General features: G+C 37.8%; 1 protein-coding gene across 2 annotated transcripts in view; it reads left to right on the top strand.

Moving 5' to 3' along the window:
• Positions 1-19080, top strand: part of SHPRH (SNF2 histone linker PHD RING helicase) — a 49105-nt gene that overhangs the window by 1958 nt on the left and 28067 nt on the right. For both annotated transcript variants that reach the window (XM_064708399.1, XM_064708400.1), the window contains exons 2-12: positions 597-1266; positions 1682-1811; positions 7685-7903; positions 8226-8304; positions 9099-9249; positions 10533-10638; positions 11118-11374; positions 12723-13418; positions 15880-16131; positions 16900-16978; positions 18897-19060. In XM_064708399.1, the coding sequence (XP_064564469.1) occupies positions 628-1266; positions 1682-1811; positions 7685-7903; positions 8226-8304; positions 9099-9249; positions 10533-10638; positions 11118-11374; positions 12723-13418; positions 15880-16131; positions 16900-16978; positions 18897-19060 (2772 nt within the window). In that variant the 5' untranslated portion in view covers positions 597-627. The remainder of the gene's footprint in view (positions 1-596; positions 1267-1681; positions 1812-7684; positions 7904-8225; positions 8305-9098; positions 9250-10532; positions 10639-11117; positions 11375-12722; positions 13419-15879; positions 16132-16899; positions 16979-18896; positions 19061-19080) is intronic.

The following is a 19080-nucleotide window of genomic DNA, read 5'->3' as shown; positions in this document are numbered from 1 at the left end:
GGATGCACGGTTTCCTGGGAAAATTACTCAATACTAGTAGCGAGGTCATTGGGGACTTTGAAGGACAGAACTTAATAGCTTGGGCTCTAAACCATATTTTATGTAGTGGCATCTTCAGACTAGCCCTGTGTCAAGTTTAAGTTTCAGGTCTATGTAGACTTTGAAAGAAAAAAGGAATTTTATGCGTATTTACCCCACTCCTGCCCCCAGATCTCCTGTACTTCTGCACTTTTGTTTGCGGAGGTTTGTTTTGGTTTTTTTTTCTGTCTTCCTCCACCCCCATCTTTGCAGGATTCCTCTGCTTCTTGGTTTATGTCTATCCCACAAGATTCTGAGTAAGAGCTCTGAAATGAAGCAGTCTTGTTGAACTTTGTCTGTAGCTGTCTGGCAAATTTGTAAGATCTAGTACGAGACCGTGCTTCATGTCCAGCTTTGTGTGATGGCACAGGAATAGGAGGCCCTCTAAAGCTAATACTTCTGAACAGTTTGAGTGCATAGTGCATGTATTTGTGTCCCAGAACTTTGCACAGTGAAATTCTAGTGTGGCCATTTGATTTTGTAATGCCTGTTGTTGACTGATTCACTTCACCTTGCAGATACTGAAAGCACCGTTGAGAAAACGGCAAAATGAGCAGTCGTCGGAAACGTGCGCCTCCATCCAAAGTGGATGAGGAGAAGAAGAAAAAGCTCTGCTGGAACATGCACGAAGACCGGAGAAATGAGATGGTGGCTTTAGATGATGAGGTAACCAATGAGGACCATATTCCAGTTCCAAGCACTTCTGCATCCTTCATTGTTATAAACGATGATAGCACTGATGAAGATCTTGTACAGAAAGATGGCAGTGGCTCAAAATCTGTTAAGTTTTTGACAGTTAATGATGAAGAAGACTCTTATTCCATCTTGACTCCTGTGTCTGTACAGCTAAATATTATAGTCTTGCCATACCGTGCAGATGGGTCCTGGAAGGCTCTGTTGGGAGACTTTGCTCTTCGTCTGCCTTCTGAGCAAATTCTAACTGATGAGTTCCGTGACAGGACCTTTACTCTAATGAGAGGAGACTCTGATGATGAGCTGCAGGTCTGTGTTCATGAAAGAAGTGAAGAAGAGCACAGTAATGAAACAAAAGAATACCTGGGCGCTTATGAACAACGTATTCTGGTGGAAGCAACTTTAAGTGGTGAAATATTGGAAGGTTTGAGATGGTTGCAAAAGAAAAAGATAATTGGACTTTATCAAAGACCTGGAGAGGCTCAGGCTTTAAAGGTATGCATTCATTATACTCGATTTGCATTTTGGAGGTTCTTTTTTTTTGTTTGAAATATAAAATAAAAATATCTGAACAAAGTCTGGCAGCTACTATGTATTTATAATGTGGTGAAAATGTATTGTTTCTACATGCTTTGGTAATGTTTTCAGTGTGTTTTTTCCTGTAAATATATTTTTATTTTTTCACCATTAGCAATGTATAATGTATTACCTGAAGGAATCACAGATTTTAGTTATGTTTCCTCTACATGGTGTTTTTAGTAGATTTATTATATCTGTCTGTACCTGCTAATTTTCAAGCCACTGTTATTATTTTTTGTGCTCTTCTGTTTATAATATTCTTGTCAATTAAATTATTTGTTAATTTAATTTTATTGTTAATTAAATTTCTAACTGTGTAACCTTTTCACAGGTTGGAATTTACCTTCTTGAAGCTGGGTTAAGTAAACCAGAATTTCTCAGTGATGGAGGTGGCAGACCTAAAAAAGCTAATCAGATTATTCAAAAACTCATGGAGAAGTTCTACAGTTTTTTAATTCCAGGTAATGCAATAAAGTTGATTGTTGATGAACAGAAACAGTTTTGTCTTCTGTAGTAGTTGTAAATGTAAGGGAAAATAGTAGTTATTCCTGCCACCTAGAGCAACTCTTCGTTTGCAAGCAGCATTATTAGGTAATTCACCCAATACTATTATCTGGCCATTAATCATATGCCAATTTGTTTATGCTGAAATCAGAGGTGATAGTTCTTCTCTACAGATACTAAAGCATAGAGATGTTTTGAGTCCTTACTTTTTTGGAAGTAAATACAGTTGTCACTGTTTCATGGGGGCAGTTTGAACAGATCTACAGTATCTTCTCCGAATCATATAGGAACAGTGTACAAGAGCCAGGAATTAAATTTGGAAAACTTGTTCCCAGGTTGGGGCCTATCACAATAGGCAATAGATTTCGGTTTGGTTTATATTGTAAAGCAGTTACAATGTAAAATACTACAAAATGCAGCTTTACAACAGTTTTGAGAATATACCACTGCAGATTGAGAAACATGGGCCTCCCTATCATTTTAGAATTAAAGGTATATTTGCCAGATTACACTTACTAGTAATACAGATTTATAGGGTGATAAACAATGGTTTTATGTTGTGGTGTCTTAGGAAACTTTTGTAAAAAACAAACAACCCAACCAACCTTTGTCTCGTTCCTGAGTGTAGAGTTGATCCAAAATTTTGACTGAAGACTGATTCAGTGACTGTAGTATACAGAGTTTGTGTTGTGGCAAAAGCCTAGCACCCTCCCCAAATAGCACTGCACTTAATTAGAAGAGGCAGAGTTGTATAAAAATCAGGCAACTCAGGCTAAAGAGAAGCTAAAAGGAAAAGCTAACAGAATAAAATCTGAGCATCCTTGCCTGCTGCGAAGAACAAATGTGCAGCTGTGAGGAACAACTTGAGGTGTACCAAGGGATGGGCCAATATAACTCAGTAAGTGGGGAAGGTACTGCACATAAGAAATCATCCTTCCAAAAACTGAATCTGACTGACACAAATATGCCAGTTTAGGTTTGAAAGCATGACAAATCACATCCAAGAAGAGGTCTGAAGAATAAATAGTTAAAAGTCTAGAAACGAATAGTAGTGGTTTTAAATCTGTTAGGAGAAACATATTATCATAAATGCATTAGAAGCAGAACAGTTGCCAGAGAATTCATAGACTTGAGATCTCTAAGGTATATGATAGAGTGCTGAAATAAATGTAATGCTATAGCAGAAAGCATGATTTTCTTCTCTGCATATTTTCTCATTGTGGAAGAGTTGGGGAAAGAGATTGTGAAGAAAATTACTGGTGACTTACTTTAAGATCCAAACTAATTTTCTGCTGGAACATGGGACATTTGTCCTCAGTACACCAAAGGATGTGTTTATAGGGACTATCTGGTTCAGTGTAGCTTACAGATGAAGAGGCACTTTCTGAAAGGGAAGACATGCCCCTCAAAGTTTCTGGGGCAGGAATTTGGTCCTGAGAAGTTGGATTGTTATGCCTTAACTTTTCATGAGCCATGCAAGCAGCTCAGGTTTGTAAAGGAGCTGTGTTGCAGCTGGTAAAGATTTGGACTGTTTTTGAGCATATACGTTTTTATGTGCTGTAAAATAATAATGGAGTCTTGATTTCACTCCAGTGAATGCCATGTAAGTGACAAAGTAAAATAGCTGGCACGGAGAAGAGAAATAAATGATTGCAAATCACCAGTCAAGTCCTTCAAAGGCATGTGTAGCTTAATGTATTACTAATGCTTTGAGAAAAAGAATGATTGGTGAAGTGGTATCAACAATGTCTAAATGTATTATTCGGCGTAACAGAGATGAAGAGCAACTGAAAGCTTTCAAGCAGACTAGGCCGTGGAGTTTCAGTAGTAATTCAATAGATGAATGGAAAACAATGCAGAAAGAAAAAATTATGGCTCTTTGCTAACTGTTGCAAGCAGGGTTGCAGTTCAGTAGGTAGGTATATAGCTCAGTAAATGCATCAGTTTAATGTTCAGTGTTAGTGAAACCAAATCAATAGAAAGAATTGTCCTGAAGGTGTTAGAGAACAAAACATGATCACTAAACCACTAATGTAAGTCCATAGTGTGCATTATGCTCTGCTCTGAATTCAGAAAAAGCATGTCACAGAAATGAAAAATATTTGTGAAGGAGGACCCCAGGTGATTGTGCAATGGGAAAGTAGTTTCATTTCCTAACAGTTTAACATGAACTTACTGATGTGGCATAAAATAATATAGCCTTGATTCTGTGCTGATTAATGCATTTCTCTTAAATGTTTCTAACAACTTAGTTTAAATTCCACCCATTTTTAAACAGAATTAGTTGAGGTTTTGTAAAATTACACCTAAGTATATATTTTAACATATATCAGTATCCATCTAAAGTGAAATCTATACAATAGCATTCCAAGATGAAGCTTCGTGTTCCCCCCACTGATGAGCAAATTCTCATGCTGATGGTGTTGTGCTCAAGGATTTACACAAATAATGGATATGACCTCTCTACAGCTACATTTAATTTTAATATATTTTTCCTCACTGTACTCTGTTAATTCTGGTGATATGCTTCTGGTTTTGAGACTTTGTGGCAGGAAGTTCGTCTGTGTTATAGCAAGCATAGACGTAGGTGCATTAAATAATGTGAAAAAAACATGATAAAATGTTTAGTGTGGAATCCTTGAATCATTTAGGTTTTAACCCAGCACTGCCAAGTCAATCACTCAACCATGTCCCTAAGTGCCACATTTACAAGTCTTTTAAATATTTCCAGTGATGGTGACTCAACCACCTCCCTGGCCAGCCTGTTCTTATGCTTGACAACCCTTTATGGGAAGAAATTTTTCCCTGTTACCCAATCTAACATTCCCCTGGTGCAACTTGAGGCCATTTCTTCTTGTTCAGTTACCTGGGAGAAGAGACCAGCCCCCATCTCACTATGACCTCCGTTCAGGTAGTTGTAGAGAGGACTATGGTCTCCCCCTCATCTATTTTTGTCCAAACGACCCCAACTCCCTCAGCTGCTCCTCATAAGAGTTGTGTTCCAGATCCATTAACAGCTATATTGCTCTGCTCTGGATGTGCTCCAGCACTTCCATATCTTTTTTGTCATGTAGTGAGGGACGCAAAATTTAATACAGTAACCTCACAACATCCTTGTAGTCGTCCTGAACTGCCAGCCCTTTCTTCCAAAGGTCATAACCTCTCTGTTTTCCCTAAATCTCAACCAAATGTGCCTGCTCAGGCAGATGTTCTCTGCCATCTTACCTTTTCATCATTTACCATTTATCCTCAGTTTTCTTAAGAAGAATAAATTCTTTGTACAAAGATGGTTTTGGTATTTGTTTATTTACTGCCATATGTGAGGCAACAAGTTTTCCATTAATCTAGGCTGTTTCATTAGAGCAGATATTGTTATACTGCAGTCTGGAGAAGGAAAGATCCTACTGCAGATGCAGTAGCAGAACTGTAGTTCAGTCATTCAAGGAATTAAATAGAGTACTTGAAAAGCATCAGAGAAACTGAATTTTTAGATAGTACAATGGCATCTGTTTCTCAAATGTAAAAAGATTAAGATGAGACCTCTGTAACTGAATTACATTTTGAAATGGTTGAAAGCATAATTAAATATTCACTGTTTAATAAGTAACTGAGAGGGATAAACTTCCCTAGCATCCTTTTCAAAATCCCTGTGGTATGTAGAACAATTTAATATTGAAAAAGAAATCTCTGAAAGAATCAACAAAACAAGAAAGGTGTGTACAAAAAAATCCAATTGCATTTAAAAAAATTTACTTTAAATTATATTGCAGTCTTTCCTCTCGTGTACAATTCTGGATAGACTTCATTTTTGTAGCAGTCAATTTAGTACACTTAAAAATGTGAAATTTGAAGACTGTTATTTTAGCAAGTATAATGATAGGTGTCATTATATATCAAATTCTTTGATCAAACTTATACTTTGCAAATACTCTAATTTTCTGTTCTTTTCCTAAAGTGAGGGGTATATGTTAGAGGATCCCTTCAAATGGTTTCTTTATTTTTTAAAGCTGATTGCTTTCTAATGTATAAAGCTGAATGCTTTCTTGGTGCTTTTTGTTTGGCTGGATCATTAATAACCCCACAGGTGCACTCTGATTGCCTTCTTTACATTACAAGTCATATGTTTAGTTTTCACGAATATGTAGAAACTTAATGTCTTTCAGTATTCTCATTTCCCTTGACAAGCTCTGGGATTGTTCCTTTGATTTGAAAGGATTAGGGGAAGGCACTGATGGCTGCCATATATAGGCATATAATTTCCTCCTTTTGTTTTGGAAATCATTCTTCACCTTCATCACCCATTTGAATGAAGGAAAGCTTTTGCTTTTCAAGAAAGAGCCGTAATACCAGCTTCTGAACCTTATGATAAGATTAAGCTTTCTGGTTTTTGCCAGGTACATCTCTTCCTTGTTAGCCCAAGGCATCAGAGTTAAAATCTGATTTAAGTGTGTCAGCCGTTCGCTGCTTTATTAAAATGTTAAATATACTTTAAGGTTACTTCATGCTGTAAATGGTGGCCTTGACTTGCTTCCAATTTTGATGGTGGCTTTGTTGTTGTTGTTGTTGTTTGTTTGTTTGTTTTTAATACAAAAATTCTGCAGGATGAGTTTATCTCCAGTGCTAGCTAAGGTTAGAACTGGTCTGTATTTTTTTATACTGATGTTTTAATTTTAGGCCTAAAACACTGTTAAAACTTGGCCTGAAAGTCTTTCATTCTCTCATACCTGTTTTCTAGAACACTAATCCTTGGAGTTTTCATGAATTTTTGTTCTACGTTGTTTAAGTTCTGTGTATGCCCATATATCCAAATTATGTGAAAAATACATGAGCACAAGGTATTCTTTCTTATAGGGTAGAAAAGAAAGGTAGGCCTTCTGTCCCAAAGGGTGATTACTTCTCTTGAGGTGGGTTTTTAATTCTGAAAGTATGCCTTGTCTGAATTTTTGCAGTGATGCAAGTGGTGAGAGTTATATTTTGTCCTGCTGCTGCAATTTTCTTAACCAGATCAATAGGTTAAAGTTAACTTTTTTTCATTTCAATAAGGTCATTTATTCATATTTAAGTCAGAAGCATGAGATAATTGTGATTCTGTAACAATTGGAATTTTTTAGTGGAAAGTCTATATTAAATAAATAAGTTCTGGTCATTCTATACCTATATTCTAAATAAGAGCTTTGGTGATTATGTATGCATCTGTGCTCACCATAGCATGTTAACTTTTGAATGTCCTGGTTCCAGTTGGGGCAGAGTTCATTCTCTTCTTAGTAGCTGATGAGTGCCGTGTGTTTGGGTTCACTGTGACAATAATGTTTGTAATGCAATGATTTGTTACTTCCTACTGAGTGGCGCTTGCCCCAAGTCAAGGACTTTTCAGTCCTTGCTCTGCAGTGCACAAGAAGGGAGGGAGCATGGCCAGGACAGCCAAAGGGACATTCCACACCATAGAACAACATCCTCAGTTTATAAACTAGTGGGAGTTGGCTGGGAGCCACCAGTTGCCTCTTGGGAATGGGCTGGGAATTGATCAGTGAGAGATGAGCAATGGTACTGAGCATCACTTGTTTCTTGGGTTCTTCTAATTTCTCTTTTTTCCTTTTCATTTCTATTACTGTTGTTATTGTTGCAATGTTTTTCTTTATTTCAGTTATTAAACTGCTCATTGTTTGCTACTGCTGCTAGCTGAGTCAGATGCAGTCATGGGCATATGTTTAAATGACACTTTGCTTTGCTTATTTTTATGTATGTAAACTAAATATGTTGCTGCAAAATTTACCAAAGTGTTGTCCCAAGTTGATTGATGATGCATGTCTTGAATTATTTGTGTATGCAGACGAGCTGGACGAAGATGAGGAAGAATCCGACACGGAACTAGAGCGACAAAATATTGAAGAGCTTTATGACTTCGTGCGGCACACCCATCAGCAGGATATCCAGTCACTGAGAAAGGACGTGCAGCATCCTGCATTGATTCCCATTCTGAGGCCATACCAAAGTGAGGCTGTGAACTGGATGCTTCACCGAGAGAACCACACCAGTACTCCAAGTAGCGGCAAGTATATGGATCTAAAAAACTCGCATAATTGTGGAAAGTGTAATTGCATTGTCAGCAGTAATGTTTCCTTGCTGTTTGATTAGAAGTTTTGTGAGTTATTTCATTAGTATTTTTATAAAAGCTGTTGTTTGGGTCATACACTAAATAATAAGCTAGGTTTTGCTGAGCAGCCATTGATGTATCATGTTGGTCATGAAGCTCTGTTGAGGTGGACTTCAGTTTTTTTTTCTCTTAATGTCACAAAAAGGCTGAATAATTCTAAGGGGTGTGCTGTTGATAGAGAAACTTCATCATAGTAAAGTGAACACTTTCTCCATAGAGAACGCGCTGCACTTCTTATGGCGGGAGGTGATCACTCTGGATGGAAAAAAAATCTACTATAATCCATTTACTGGCTGGTATGTTTTTATAGTTACTCTTTCTGAGGACATCTCAGGGTTGTGCTTTGTGAAAACCATGTTGGTAGCTTTGTCCTGCAGGATATGAGATATTCCATAACTTGTTTTTCAGTTAGCAACTAAAGAATTAGAACAGTGATATCTTTAATTTGAAAAAAAGAACAAACTCAAGTATGTAATGCACAGATAAATGTGTAGATCTCAAGTTGAAGATGTAATTATTAAAGCTTTTCTTAAAAAAAGACAATAATTTAATGGTTTAATATTACCTTTTTTTAATTTAGAGTATTGGAGGCTTTGATCTTCTTCTTCAATGTTTTCAAAGTCCAAAGGAAGGCAGCAGTATAAAGCTTTTTATTAGTGCTAGGTATTGCATTACTAAGCCTGTTTCTCTTTTATCATTAACTTGGTTAGAATAGAACCTCTTAATTGCTAGTTTGCTTTTTATTTTTCCCTATGTAACATTCAGATCTTTTCCACATGTGAATATAAAAATATGTCAATTTTTTTGAGGCTAATGCTATGATATGCTAAGGTTAGCAAGGCAAGGCCTATTAGGAGGTGAAAAAATTCTCAGTATTCTGCTATGTGTATTTGTCTTGATCAGGTTCATACACACAAAAAGCTTGTTAGTTTTTTTTTTTTTTTTTATCTCAGCTTAACTAATAAAAGATAATGCCTCACCTTACAAACTTTGCCTTGATGAAGCTGTGCTGTGTGTCCCTGAACACACCCTTCACTGTCACAACATTCTGTGGTAACTGACTTTCAATGGGAATGTACTTGAATTTTAGCATTATCCGTGAGTATCCTACTGCTGGACCCCAGTGGCCTGGAGGTATTTTGGCAGATGAGATGGGTCTTGGAAAAACAGTGGAAGTGTTGGCTCTTATTCTGAATCATACTGGACCAGAGATTAAACAAGATGATCTGGCATTACCTGAGGTAAGGAAACCTGGTTGAGAGTTATTATTAAGAAAATGCTTTTCAGAATGAATGCAAGTGCACTTTTTATTGCTTTAGAAGTCCATATTCAAAGCTCTATTACTGTGAAAGTTTTTCCCTTGATAGGACACTATACATGGCAGCATTAATGGTGGAACAGTTTGCATGAGAAGCTGTTGATCCTTTGCCTTTGTTCAATAGTTTTATCAGGCAATTGTACTGTTAATATAGTTTGGGCAGGCTTCAGGAGTGTATAAATAATTTAATTTAGTTTACTATGTTGGAGATCATTCTCCTTCACTTCATTGTATTGATGGGTGTCAAACATCCATTAGTCACGTGTTCTGTGCTAAAATAGGGACAGTTTACATTCTGGGTAAAGATTTCTGCTCTCCCTCTGTTTCATATAATAAATGAGCTTATTTAGGAACAGTTTTCCATCTTTTCACTTTCCTCATCATGCATACTGAGAAAACTTGGCACATGCACTAAACCCAGAATTTTTTTCTGAAGGGAAAGGACCATTATTCTTAAGTAAACTCTTACCACTTGGTGAGTTTCATCCCTTGGAAATCATGGCAGCCAGTTTCATTGCACATTTATCATAGTGATCTCCTGCCTGCTTGTCATTTTATCAGTTAAAAGGACTCAATTCTTAGAGAGAATAAGATGATTCTTAAACATATAAGAGGGTCAGCACCAAGTAGTGCCAACAGAGGAGTAAAAGCACTAAAGTGCCTGGACACCAACTGATAACAATAGGTAGAAACCAGAGCTTTTGGAGGGCTGGAGTTACTGAAACTGTTTCATGATGTAAGTGGTTGGGACAGATGTCAGCTAATATATAAGAGTAAAATTTTGAGAGGCAATCCCTAAAAGGAGAAACTTACTTTTTATACAGCTGACTAGGGCTCTTCCTCTATATTGCTTACTTCCTTTTGTGTTTCTAGCTATATATTAAATATATATTTTCCTCCCCCATCAGGAACTTAGATCACTTACATCTGTAGGTTCCTGCAACTTAATGCTAGAGCAGTGGAGGACCCAAGAGGCTTTCAGAGCTGCTTTTTGTGTTTCAGTTAGGGTGCTGAACATTGTTTGCCAAGAAACTGAACTGAATGATGTGTCACTCGGTACATTAAGAGCTATCTGAGCAAATTGGTGAGATCAGAACATATATTTGTAGCAGCTCATGCTTACTTTCAAATACGAGGAGATTAATGAAGGTCAGAGTGACTGTGAAGAGACATGAGCTAATAACTATTTATTGTTGTCTGCATTAGGGTAAGCTTGTGAACTTCTTTGTTCCACCTCAACCTTTAGAGGGAAATAAAAAGAAAAAACCAAAGGAAATGGAGCCTAAATTAAAAGAAAAAATACAGTATCCCAGTAAGTATTTCTGATGAGTTTTAAAATACGTTTTGCTTTTAGTGTAGTGTTGTATTGGCCACTGACTATGAGTTCAAGGCTACTCTTGACTTCTTCAGAATGAAGTTATTCTTTTGCTGAGCTCTGTCATGTAGGATTGCATGCTACAAACAAGTGATCCACAGTTAAAAGTAAAGCTACTAACTCAGAACTCTGCTACAGAGCTCCATGCAACTCGAGGTCTTTGTAAAGAGTTTATGCATTTACATGAAATAAGCTGTCTTTTTTATGCCTCAGTAAGAAAATTGGGTGATTTATTTCTATAGCTATCCACCATTGTTTTAGAATCATTGCAAAACAGCAATCTGTAGAGCTATGTCAAGTAAAAGCTTGTCAAAACTGCTGCCTATCTGCATTTTTTAGATGAGCACTATGTTTAGAGTTACCTTAATACGCATTCTGTGAGGTAACTTAATTTTTTGTTTTGATTCTTCATACAGGCTTACGAGTAATGATATTAGCAGCTGTAAAGGAAATGAATGTGAAGAAAGGAGCATCCATAATTGCAATATTTAAGTACATCAGTTCTATATATAGATATGACACACAGAGAAATAGACGGCTTCTCAAAAGAACTCTAGAAAAACTCATTGCAGAACAGGTGGTAGAACAAGTTAAAGGACATGGTCTGGCTGGGTCCTTCAAGCTGGGGAAGAATTACAAGGAACAGAAGAAGCGAGAAAGAGCCAAAGAGCAGGTAAAACATGCTGCTGTAGTTATTTCAAAGAATGTTGCAAAGGCTGTTCTTTTTTTCTGCCAATTGCATGCTACTCTCAGCTGTACTGTCTATGTACACAAGCTCAGTGACACTGATTTAGTGGTAAAAATGAAGAAAACTGCAGCAATTGCTTCAACACTTATAAATAAAGAAGCAAAAATCATAAGTAGATAAAATTTGGGGCTAAAATATTAACTGCATCTGTCACAAGTCTTCTGAAATAGTGTTACTGGGAGTTGTATTGTTCTTACTGTGAAGTTGTTTTTTAAACACTGGTAAACATTAACCAAATCCTCAAACTGGAAGTTAATATAAACCCTTAATATCTATGTACTGATATATTTATATGTGCATTAAAAAAAAGTGTGAGGAGAAAGTTGTTTCGGTTGGAAGGGACTTGAAAACTCATCTAATTCCAAACCCCCTTGCCGTGGGGACACCTTCCACTAGACTACTTTTCTCAAAGCCCCATCCAACCTGGCCTTGAACACTTCCTGGGTTGGGGCATCATTGGCTCTGGGCAACCTCTTCCAGTGTCTCACCACCTCACAGGGAAGAATTTCTTCCTAATATCTAAACATATTATCTTTCATTAAAAGCTATCCCCCCTTGTCCTGTCACTATGTGCTCTTGTAAATAGTCCCTTTAAAGCTTCTCATAGGTTTTGGTCAGGTACTGGAAGGCCATCATTTAGCCTGAAGCCTTCTCTTCTCCAGGCTGAAAAATTCCAACTCTCTTAGTCTTTCCTCCCAGGGGAGGTGCTCCAGCCCTCTGATCATCTTTGTGGCCCTCCTCTAGACTTACTCCAACAGTTGCACATCCTCCTTATATTGGGTGTGTCAAAGCTGGATTGCAGTACTCCAGTACTCAAGAATGAATAGCTAGGCAGGATCCCTCCCTGGCCCTGTTGCCCACGCTGCTTTGGATACTGTCCAGGACATGATTGTCTTTCTGGGCTGCAAGTGCACATTGCTGCATCGTGTCCAGCCTCTCACCCTCCAGTACCCCCAAATCCTTCTCAGCAGGGCTGCTCTCAATCTGTTCATCCAAGCCATGTGCAGCACCTTGCACTTGCTCTTGTTAAACTGCATGAGATTCCCATGGGCCCACTCCTCAAGTTTGTCCAGGTCCCTCTGGACGGCATCCGTCCTTCAGGTGTGTCAGCAGTACTCCTCAACTTGGTGTCATCTGCAAATTTGCTGAGGATGCACTCAATCCCTCTGGCTATGCCATTAATGAAGACATTAAGTAGCACTGGTAGCTGTTAAATGTCACTGGACAAGTTAGAGTGTAAAGTCTGACATTCTTGGTTAATTTTACTTTGTAGGTAGCAAGGACTTCAGAAAACACTCAGAAGAAGCAATTGATTGATGCTAAAACTCAAACCAAAGAATCAAGAAACAGTGATGAAACATCTGAAAATGTCTTTGAAACTGCTTCACGTGAGAGTATCGCCATGGAAGAGCATGATTACTGTACAACTAGTAAAAATAACAGAAAATCTGAAGCAGATCATGAGAACTCTGTAGAAGAGAAAAATGTTAAGCAAGAAACTGAGGTCCCAAAATCTCCTGATTTTCCTGGCAACCTTCTTGTCTCCAGTGACATGAGCAGTCATCCTGATGTTGATGTTTCTAAAACCACAGCTGTTATCCAGCAGGAAGTCCCAAAGGTCCAGTCCTCACATTCCCAAGAACGTGCTGGCAGTAGCGTACAACATACCAGTTCCATATTTCCATTTAATACCTCTGAATATCGGTTTGAATGCATCTGTGGTGAGCTCGGATTGGCTGACTACAAAGCTCGTGTGCAGTGCCTGAAATGTTATCTGTGGCAGCATGCAGAATGTGTAAACTACAAAGAGGAGAACCTGAAGAGCAGGCCCTTCTACTGTCCCCATTGCCTTGTGGCAATGAAACCAGTTCCCACAAGAGCGACTCTGATAATTTCTCCAAGTTCTATTTGCCACCAGTGGGTAGATGAGATCAACAGGCATGTAAGGTCATCATCTCTTCGAGTTCTGGTAAGATTATAGAGCTTCATATTCTGGACAGTTATTTTATCAAGGCTTGGGGCTTGCGTCACTCAAAGCTCAGAGGTCTTTGTCCTCTCTGCCAGAGCTCTGTGTTTCTTGCTGCTAGACCAATGCTTTGGCATTATGTGGTGCATTGCTGTCCCAGAAAGACAATCTGCAATTAGTCCTTTTTTTTTTTTTCTGTTTTAGTTGGTCTCTGGGAGATAAACCAGTGGAGTAGATTGTATAGTGGCTGAAAGCAAATTTTTGTGTGGTTGCAGCAACATGTGGCTTCTGAGAGGGAAGCCTGTTTGAAAGACTACCAAGGAACTTAAAAAAACCTATGGGTGTTTTGAGTGTTGTCTCACTGTGCACGTGCACTTCAGCAATTCTTACACTGTTGCTCCTCCTTATGTTCTAGATAAAAAATATTTCCGTAGGTAAAGCCTGTAGTTTTGCATTTCTGGTTCTCAGGCTTTATAAGAGAAGTCTTTGGCATTGGTGTTTACTGAAAACAGTACTGTTACAACTTGGCTGTTGTGTCTATAACATCTACCAAATTTATTAGGATGTTGCTTATTTGGAGACCATGTATTGTCCTTTTACTTGATTTCTGATAACCCTGTCATTAGAACAAATCTATTTATATTTCGGGTAATAATCACCATGCAGGTTTTTAGAAAATACTGATATCAAAGTATTCAAGAGTCTTTTATTACCGATGCAGCCAAGTTTTTTCCCTCATATTTTTAACAGTCAGGAGCCTTTGTAATGATCAAGAGCTTTGAAAACCATCAATCACTTGTATTTTCAACAAAGTAGTAGCAGATTGATATAACTTTGTATTCAGAGATATATCTGGTACCTTTGACTATTACACATAGTTGCCTAACATATAAATGAATTCTAGGCCTCCAGTGCTATTTGTGTGAGTAGTCCAATTTAATGCAGGAATTAACAAATGTGTAAAACTCACATGGTTTTCTTAGGGCCCAGTCCACGTTTAATACCAGCTTTAAAGAAAATTAGCAGAAATAGATGTACATGGTCACAATAAAATAGTTTAAATACTGAATGTCAGTACTTTAAACTGTGTGGCATCTTCCATTCTGCAAGATTGTTTTCATTTTCTTTTAACTGTGAGACTTGTTTTCAGTGTTGCTTCAAAAGGAAATTTGGTGGTTTATTTTCTGTTGAGGTAAAATGAAAGTAATGGAGATGTTTCAAAGAATCAGTTTCCCATGTTAACAACTTTTGCATTGCATGTGAAATGTATTTTTTACTCTTCAACTGCTTACAACCCATGGGAAATCCTAATGGTTTTATGTAATAGAATGAGAAATTAAAATTTATCAGTAAGTCTTGCTTTGTGACAGATTGTCTTCCTGCTGCTGTGAAAACAATCAAAACTTGGCCAAGTTATAAATCTCCAGGAAATCTATTCATAAGTACTTGAAGAAATCATTAGACTTTGGCAGTTGTTTGTTTCTTCATGGTTGCTTCAGAGAGCGTGCTCTTTTTGGTTAATTAGTTTCTTTTTTCTTCCCCTTCCAAGCTCCCCTTCTCTCTTTTGTTTCATGTGCAGTGAGCTGAGTTACTCTGTTGTCCCACTCTGGGGCTCAATAGAAAGAAATTATCTGCAGGTGTTTCTTTCAGTTGACAGAAACACTGTTGCCATATGCACAAACGTAGAGGAAGATTATTACTGGGAGGAAAAGTAGGGTTAAGACTGAAATTAACAGTGAAATCATGTGCTGATCATCAAGGGGTAAAGAGCAGTTATTTTAAATTCCGCATGTTTCTAAAGGGATTTGGCTTAACATTATGGGGGAGATAAGAAAAGTACTTCTGATAATAGAACAAATGTCAATATGAAGGGTTTCTGCTAGTGCACAGAGACTGTATTTTACCTAGGGTACTTTTTTTCATCTCTTAAATCTCTGTAGGTTAAACTTTACTCAGAGTGCAATTTCTGGTTTTTTATATATTTTGATGCATATTTCTGTCTTTGCCTAATCATCCATTAAATTTTAGTGAGTAAAGTTTTCAGAAAAAAGATAATGATCTACAGCAAAGGAAAGGAGAAGACTGAACATGTAACAGTAATTTGTATAATGTTGTTCCATACAACATTACGGAATACTTAATCTTCTAACAACTGTGATAACAAATAACTATTTGTAGAAAATAATGAAGTCTTCTCTCCTTCAAAGGAGGAAATAAATGTTTTGCAAAGTCATAAAAAAATTGACAAATTTTGCATCCATGACTGTATTGTATTTATTATTAGGTTACTTAGATGAATTTCCCACCATACTATCAGATGATTACACATTTTATGAATAGTTTCTTTTTATATGAGCAGCACTGCTAAAAGCTTGCACGTATTAAGCTGTACTGATATATTGGCATTTTTATCATTCTTACCTCCCTTCTTTGCTCTCGTGCTGCTGCCTGTGAATCCCTGTAGGTGTACCAAGGCGTGAAGAAGCATGGCTTTTTGCAGCCGCACATGCTGGCAGAGCAGGAGGTGGTTATCACCACCTACGACGTGCTGCGCTCCGAGCTGAACTACGTGGACATCCCCCACAGCAACAGCGAGGACGGGCGCCGCTTCCGGAACCAGAAGCGCTACATGGCCATCCCCAGCCCCTTGGTGGCGGTGGAGTGGTGGAGGATCTGCCTTGATGAGGCACAAATGGTTGAATGCACCACTGCAAAGGTATGACATTCCCGGTCATGCATTCATTTAACTTGAAAAAATAAGAAAGTCTCTTCTTCCCCCCTCTTAATAGTCAGAGTATACTCATGTAGTTTGTCCTTGTCCCTTGTTCTTCAGAAGTGAATTTTCTGTTGGAGATACTTACCATTGAATGGTTCTCCTGTTGGAATTTTGGAAGATTGTGAAGCATATCCAGCTCAAAAAATACTTAACATAATCTATACTGACAGTTTAAAGAACTAGGTCATCATGTTGTATATGGTGTTTGATAGTTTTCAACAAGACACTAGCCTTGTTCAGGGATGTGGCTCAGAGGCATAGATGTGTCCTTTGGGTCTAGAAACTAAAATAGTCAGCAGTCTGTCCGCAAACTCAAGGGATACAGTCTGCAGGGGGGATTATTTTAATTAGTCTTTGTTCAGGTTTTTTAGCCCAATACAGGAAGACAAAAATGCTACTTACATAATGCCTTGCAGGCTTTAATGTTTAGAATTTTTTAAACATACAGTTTATTTTGCTTCTGTGAGCCCTTAATTGCACTTAATTGCTTGGAAGAGGACATGGCTTTTGTCAGCTTTCAGTTATTTTCTAAAAAGATAAAAAATGTTATATGTGTTTTTATAATATAATGCACCAATGCTGCTTCTAGGTCTAAGGGTACATGCTGAAAAGATGTTCAGACTTCTCAGAAATAAGATCCACGTGTTGTCAGACTGTGTTCCACTCTGTTTTTCCTTTCCTACCATTGGCTCTGTGTCCTTTCATTAGGCTGCTGAGATGGCACTCCGTTTGAGTGGAATCAATCGCTGGTGTGTCAGTGGCACTCCTGTGCAGCGAGGATTAGAAGGTGAGATTTTATGTAGTGGTGTAATCTCAGGGCTTTCCTTATGCTGATAACTAGGTGGGGCTTTGAAGCAGTATAAATGTTTGCTAGTTTTGTTCTGAATTCACTAGGTACTCTAACTTTGTAAGCCATAAACTTTAAGGATAATAATAAAGCCATCAGTACATGTATCAATATACAAATCGAAGAGCTGAAATCTTTTTGTCTTCCTGAGTTAGACAAATACTTTGGGAGCAGAGAAGCTATGTGTCTAATAGCTGACTCAAGTGTGTTCTTCAGTTTTCACTTAGTGGAGTGGATAAATATTAACCCTTTTAACAGCAGATAGTCTGCTCTGGTTACAGAATCCTGTGAACTGTCAAATACAGCAAGCAAAGCTGTATTTGCTTTTTGCATAGCTCTGTATGAACTACTGTGGGCATCCGCTGCTATGAATATAAATTCTAAAAAACGTGCTAAACCTTATGAAACCATCTCCAGTCCTTATGTAAGGACTTAATGACTTGAGATGTGTGGAGTAGGTAAGCTGTATGTTAGCAGGTGACATTTATCTTGTCTTTTTTTGTGTAGTGCTCAGTTTCTGTAGACAGGCTTCAGACAGAGATAGAATAAAAGAAAGGGAGCTGACTAACTGCTTTGTCTCCCTGTGTTCTCTGATGGATTTTGGAATATATGGTACACATTGGGGCAATGTGTTTAAAAGTGGATAAATCAGTGTAAGCATTTGTGGACTGCTGTTTGGATACTAAGTTGTAAAAATCAATATTTCAGATTAATTCATAATGGAATTTTGAATTAAATTTATAAATACATATAATAGTTGTGAGAATACAGCGTTAATAAAGCAAAGCTGCAGGAAGAAATGATTGATTTTAGTGTCGTGAGCTCCTTCAAGGCCCTGTGTGTGATTGTGTTGATTTAATACATATCTGAAATATCATACAGTTCACAATACATGTTGACAGACTCTAAGGCAGCCCCCATCACTTCAGGGATGAAAACTGCTGACTCATTTCAATCTGTGCCACTGCTGCTGTAATGTGGTGGGATAGGAGCTCTGGGTAAACAATTGCTTCTTGCACAGAAATGATTCCCTGGATTTTTTTTCTTCTGGTGTATGATGTATTTGGTGAATGTTTTGCTGTTTTCAGCTGAATACTGAATTATGATAAAGCTAACAGAATAAGGAATGTAGCCACCAGATTTTCAAGAACTAGAAGATATCATCACATATCTCTGTTTCTGCAGTATCCCCATGCAGCATTTAAATTTGTGCTTCTGTGTTTTTCCAGTAAAATTAAGACAGACGTTTAAAGTCAGGACATCCTTAAATTTCATTCCAAAAAGTGACGGGTTTCTAAATTAGGCAGAATTAGCAAGATGTATTCTCTCAATTAGCAAGAAAACAATTGAAGTGTCTTTTGTTAATTTCTTATGCATTAGTAGAGACGTGAAAATTCTTCTGAGTTGCAGCCCCTTCTAGGATTGTGGGCAGCAGACAGTTGGTGCACAGCAGGCTCTGCAGTAATGATGCTGAGCAATATTGGTTTAGAAAAACCTGGCAAACCCAGTTAAACATATGCAATCATGTAATTTCTGCCTCTTGTCTCTGCTCTGAATAGGCTTAAATTCTTTGCTTTCTTCTGCTAAGCTTGAAATTAGGAAAGTGTCTCACAAACAGCTAAATTCTCTCAAGTTGTGTGGAAATCAAAAACGAGCTAAAGGAGAGAACGCCCACCTTCCACCACCCAGTCCCCTGCCTCAAATTAAATATTTTGCTGAGGGAATGACTGGAAAACAAGTGCAAAAGATAAAGGCCAGAATGGAGGTGGTTTATGCTTCATAGGCTTTGTATGACAGTTACATTTTTTTAAGATGCATTGCAAAGTATTAAAACACAAACACTTTCTTTTCTTGGCAGATTTGTATGGATTAGTCCTTTTTCTTGGAGTTGATCCTTACTGGGTCAAACATTGGTGGGACCAGCTACTATATCGGCCTTATTGCAGGAAAAATCCCCGGCCTCTCTACAGTCTAATTGCAAAGATCATGTGGAGATCAGCAAAGAAGGATGTGCTTGACCAAGTAAATCAAAGTTTTGAGTT

The sequence above is a fragment of the Zonotrichia leucophrys genome, chromosome 3 (genome assembly GCF_028769735.1).
Source record: "Zonotrichia leucophrys gambelii isolate GWCS_2022_RI chromosome 3, RI_Zleu_2.0, whole genome shotgun sequence".
NCBI classification, from domain to species: domain Eukaryota; kingdom Metazoa; phylum Chordata; class Aves; order Passeriformes; family Passerellidae; genus Zonotrichia; species Zonotrichia leucophrys.
The sequence above is the reverse complement of the archived record's forward strand: the minus strand, read 5'-3'. Positions and strand labels throughout refer to the sequence as shown.